We start from the raw sequence: 6022 nt of genomic DNA on the forward strand, positions 1-6022 counted from the left end.
GAAGCTACTTTTATCCCCATAACTAAACGGTATATCCAATTAAGGCAGAAAGTGTCGTCCCTGATTAGCATGTGCGGACTGCACAGGCGAATCTGGGACGACACTTTACGCGTATGCATTATGCCAAGTTTTCTCAGAACACGACTCATATTTATTTTACAAAATTATGACTATAGAAAACAGCAATAGTACCACACGTATATCATAAAAATGGTGTGTTAACCTTTCATTAAATGAAATCATTAAAACAGAGAGACTGAACTTAATCTGTCTCTGAGGCATGCAATTGTAACCCACAATGCAAACGGCCTATTTCAACAAACGGATTTATGCGATTCATTGTTACAGCATGGGATGACCCGAGTAGCGACTTTTCGAATGTTAGATATGCATTGCTCATATGTCCATCAAAAACAATCGCTTCAAAATATCAACATTACAATTAAGTAATACGTTTTAACAAAAGTCGCTGATGAATATGTATTTTAATCTTAAATATCTTCAGAGGTGGTGTATATCAAACTTCTACAGAGGCGGTTCCGGAATTCCGTATGGAAGTGGGCGCACACATCGGGTTTTATTTGGTTGTTAAGTAATACGTTTTATGTTTTTTCAGCATGATGGTTGTTGAAAGCTATAAATATATATATATTCCGAAAGTTTCATTTAAGCATAATTGCTAAAATGCATACCTGTATTTATTACAGAACAGCACTATGTAACTTACCTGGAGTATAATTCTTCGATGAATGTAACGTTTTTATAGCGAAAGTTAACCAATAGAGCAAACAATAAAACAATAACTTCTGATGACTTCATATCGTTGTTTTCAACACATTGGTGAATTCAATTATCGGGATATAGGACCGCCCAAGAACAAGTACTTGTTAAACCCGCCTTATAATATACTCCACGGGTAAACGGATTTACTTTAAAAATTAATGTCAATCAAACAGACACTTTACCGTAACCTTCACGAAAACGATGTGAGCATTGTTCGGTCTTTTGTATTATTGTCCTTGCGCGGAATATGCATTCATCCAGGCAGACACAACTGTATTAACTAGAGTAAGATAATTAGAAAAAGTCATATGTGCCGCTTTCTGAGAAAACTAGGCTTAATGCATGTAGGTAAAGTGTCATCCCAGGGACGATACTTTCCGCTTTTATGGTATTTTTAGTTTCCATGAAGTCCCTCCTTCCCGAAAAGCAAGTTTAGGCAGAAAGTGTCCACCCTGACTAGCATGTGCGGACTGCACAGGCTAATCTGGGATGACACTTTACGCACATGCGTTTAGCCCAGTTTTCTCAGAACAAGGCTCAAATGATTGCGAAATGCTCAAAGTTTACATTTTTATTTCCGACAGGCGATATCTGCAAATCATTTGACACATATTGATATATAACCCTTTAAATATTAAATGAGTTTGGTTTTTAAGCGTACTGTATGGTGTTTACCGTATATATCACATATTAAAACACCTTCAAATTCTGCAAATGTCACCCTAACATATACACATAAATACATAGTGGAACGCAACTTTGCACAGCAGTCTGCTGATATAAAGCGTCATATCGCAGATATTTTTTAAATACATAGCAACTAATAACAAACTAAACAATATTTAGCATATGGTATAATTTAATTTCAAATACGTTATATTCACATATCGCAAACGAAATTAAATTTTAAATATAAACTTATTATGTAAGACAGCAATTGCATCAACAAGTTACCATGATTATCGTCACTTAATTGTCCTTCGTTTGAGGCAATTGACACATAATCATAACTTGAGATGACTGATGAACATATGGCAAAAACACCTTAACATTGAACTGGGCTATCAATACAGAGTAAAGCACTTGCTGTTTAAAACCGGCTAAACAGCTCAATAACCTTACACTTGGTTCAGATTTATTCATGACCAATTTTACTGTCACTAATACCTATCAACATCACAATTTAAAACACAATTTTAACAAATAACATATATGTCATTTAGCTAAAATTCTTGTTTTACATGTTTCCCAGTGTCAATAACGAAAACAAGAAAACTATTGTTTCAATGCAAACGATATTAAAATATCACATTTAAATGGCCAACGCAATCAGTCTATTTCTAGACTTAGAATCAAAATGTGTTATTATAAGTATCTGTTGGTGGTGATTGCCTACTAAGACCATGCAGGTTCGTTTTCATTCATTAAGAGCCCATAGTACAATGATTAATCAAAACGTTAAGGCTACTCTCTCGTACAGAAAACAAACATCGATATTTAATAATAGCTCTTGAGAGGAACAATTAGTATTATCGAACATATTAAGGGTAGATTTGCACGTCTAGAACACTTGAGCACGATCTATTTGATTGTATATGGATCTATTTAATTATCCCGTGATTTCGATAGGATAATCAAACGCGCAAAAAATCAAACAACGGTGTTTGCCATTAAAACAGACCTGTTCACGTTTTGGTACATTTACAAAATTAAAAAAAGTTGTTTCAGAATCGCAAATTTTCGTTTAAGTTAGGATATTTGTGAGGAAAAAATAGAAAAAATATATATATACCTATGTCAGAGAAAAGGGATAGTTCCATCTAAACAAGGGCTAACAATGAGCCTGAATATGTCTTTTAAAATCCAAAACAATGTTAAGTGTAATGAAACAGAAGTTCAGTCTTGGGCAATTGTAAGTTTGTTTGCTTATTAACCAATTCTTAACCAATATCTTGATATGATTATAATTTATCCTTTAAAAACTCCACAATAAACCTTACTTAATCTTAACTTTACTTAATAAAATTATCACTAGTCCGAAACCTTTTTATACTTCCTCAATGAAAATAGTTTGTGCATATGCTTTACATAACACTACATGTACATTTGCTCTCCATTTTTCATAACATACTTTATTTGCTTTTTTAAGATGTTTTAAACGTTTGTAGATGATTTAGTGTATATGTATGTATAAGGATATTATATTCTAACACTTGATTAGAACACTGTTTATTGACGCATACTAACACAAACCTATGTACGGTATGGAGCAGGATGACCTCGACCTGCACATACCTATGGACGAGGTAAATAAAGTATCATTATAAAAAAATAAATAATAATATCGAAGTTCTTTAAAGAAGAAATAGAATGAAGAATACAGATGGGGTGATGTGGACGGTGTGGTTTATCATATTTTGAATTGTATTCACATGAACTTGCAATTGGAAAGACTATAAAAAATAACAAATATTATTAAAAAAGCATATGTTAAATGTCATATTTCAAACATAAATATTTATCTGGTCTGACAGTTTTATTAAGCTTATGTTATCTACTGCTTCATAAACATATTATCTTTGAAATACTTAAGTCTGTATAATATGATATTTACATCAAAATGGATTGAATATAGAGCTAGTAAAATTTTAATTATTAAAAAAAAAGGATATTTGTGAATTTGTGAGGAAACAGTAATACTGAACATTTACAATGCTCTAAAATATCAATTATATGCATCTTTTGCCGATTTAAAAACCTGAAAATTATAAAGCGTTGCAACGCGAAACGATTGAATAATGTGGAAAGTTCAGTTGTTTTGTGAATAATATATATATAGATTATTGGTTATTTAACTGAGCTTTTTATATCCAATGTTTTCATTTATCAATATAAAGCATTAAATGACAAACTTGAATACATGCTAAAATCTGTGAAAAAGGCACCTTTAACATAATCACTAGTTTAAATCACAATTTAACAAACTTTAACAAATAGGAGTATCAGTTCCATCAAAAATACATTGAACATGTACACAAATTTGAAAAGGGTGTATACATATTTCTATTTTATTATTAAACACCTTGGCATAGGTCATTATTCGCGGTGAAAAATCTGAGTTTATCTATACCGCAACTTTATTGGACAATAAAAATACTTCTTTTATAGTATGTAGTAACATTGGATAGTGTAAGTGAGTTTTTAATTTTAAAATATTAGAACAAGGACACATATGTCAGACCGTATTCAAAAAGCGCTATGCGATATCTTTCGATGCATTATGTTTCTATATATATATATGCTATAACACAATAAACACATATTACTGTTTAAAATTATATTTCAACATACAAATATGAACAACACAAGTTTAGAAAGCAATTAGGAATCATCTGCCATCAAAAGACTCTTAATTTATTTGGTGTGAATTTTCTTACATTTCGACACAACACAAACAAATAAAATGCATACATACACGCAAGCACATAAATAAACATTAGAAAAACTGCATGGGATCACCGTTACAAACGGTAAATGCTGAGCTGTGTTGTTTCAAACGATATAAGTGTCTCTAACCAAACCGTTCTCCAAGATTAAATACGTAAAAATATCGTTTCTTTAAAATAGGTGTGTTTGCTTTGTTACAGATGAACAACACCGAAATGTACATAATAACAGCATTGCTGATATGCGCTCTGGTAGAAAACAGCGCAGAGGCAAAACGAAGCTTCCATCACATGCTTGGTAAGCGAACCCACGGGATCAACGCACGGGGTTACACCCACGTCTTTGGTAAGCGAGGACGTGGTGCCGAACTAAGCAAGTATGACCCATACAGAGATACAAATGATCTCAATATGGACGAACTAGATACATTAGAAAGTAAGGATGATGAAAAGGGATTTGATGATCAACTACAAGACTCACTGCCCCTTCCTATAAACTGGCTCGAACAAAAGGATAATCGCAACGTCCCTTCTGACAGCGATTCTGCCCTGCCCCTTGCTATAAACTGGCCCGAACAAAAAGATACTCGCTATGTCCCTTCCGATAGCGATTCTTCCGAGTCTGAGGGCCTCGATGTATATGACAAGACACCATGGTCACCAAAGAGCGATCACCGATATGCGTACCCCAGGGAAGGTTCTGATTTGGTTGACACCAACACGAAAATGTACGTCAATAAGAATAAGTATATAAATATGTTATTTAAATTTAATTAATTCTGCGCATTTGAAGAAAAACACCATTGTGTTATTAAAACATAGTCGGTGTAGGAATATGCTTAATGATAATTTGTAAAATAGCATATATATATATATATACAGTATTATTCGTGTGATGAGCTCACCAAGTAAATATTTAACTGGATGTAGTTCATTGGCTCTAAATATGACATATGTTTCTGTGCTTTTATTGCGTATGCTAACTATGTTTAGCTGAGCCTGATGATACGAGATCACTTCTGTCGGTACACCTTGGAATGTTCACACATTGCACTTTATTTTTTTCCCCAAGCCTTGAAGAACTTCTACGGTCATCGTCAGCCGATGAACGATCCAAGCTGTTTGACCGCATCAACGAACTCAGTCGTTCTTCCGCTCACAAATGGAAGTGACGTTACCTTGGAAACGCGTTCCACCAATGAGCAGCAGTGTGTAACGCAAATGAAAGCATGTCAAGGCTTAACAATATGTCTTATACAAAAACGTTACCCTTGTAGTTATGGTTTCTGTATTTGCCATCATTTAACGTTCTTAGTAAATATATAAAGTAAAGAAACACGAGAAATGCGTGTGTTTTTCATGGTAGATCTATATTTGAGACAATACAAAATGTTTTTAAAGCTGGATGTTAAATAATTAAGATAAACATTTTGTTGTATCGACCTTATGTGGACGTTGCAGTGGCTATGAATTACATTTTGCCTTCAGGATAATCCGTTTGTTACTTGTACCGACGTATCATCCCCTTCAAATCATACTATATTGTTTATTTATATGAGTCGTGTTCTGATCAAACTGGGCTTAATGCATGTGCGTAAATTGTCTACCCAGATTAGCCTGTGCAGTCCGCACAGGCTTATCAGGGACGACACTTTCCGCCATAAGTTGATTTTTTCGGTAAGGAAGACTTCCTTGAAACTAAAAAACACCATACAAGCGGAAAGTGTCGTCCCTGATTAGCCTGTGCGGACTGCACAGGCTAATCTGAGATGACACTTTACGCACATGCATTA

General features: G+C 33.8%; 1 protein-coding gene across 1 annotated transcript; it reads left to right on the forward strand.

Annotated features, from left to right (window-relative positions):
• Positions 1-4445: 4445 nt before the first annotated feature.
• LOC127849122 (uncharacterized) lies at positions 4446-5455 on the forward strand. The gene is made up of 2 exons (XM_052381844.1): positions 4446-4957; positions 5302-5455. Exons 1-2 carry the CDS (start codon positions 4446-4448, stop codon positions 5399-5401), a joined length of 612 nt encoding a protein of 203 aa, XP_052237804.1. The 3' UTR covers positions 5402-5455.
• The last annotated feature ends 567 nt before the right edge of the window (positions 5456-6022 follow it).

Source organism: Dreissena polymorpha, chromosome 10, assembly GCF_020536995.1.
Source record: "Dreissena polymorpha isolate Duluth1 chromosome 10, UMN_Dpol_1.0, whole genome shotgun sequence".
NCBI lineage: Eukaryota > Metazoa > Mollusca > Bivalvia > Myida > Dreissenidae > Dreissena > Dreissena polymorpha.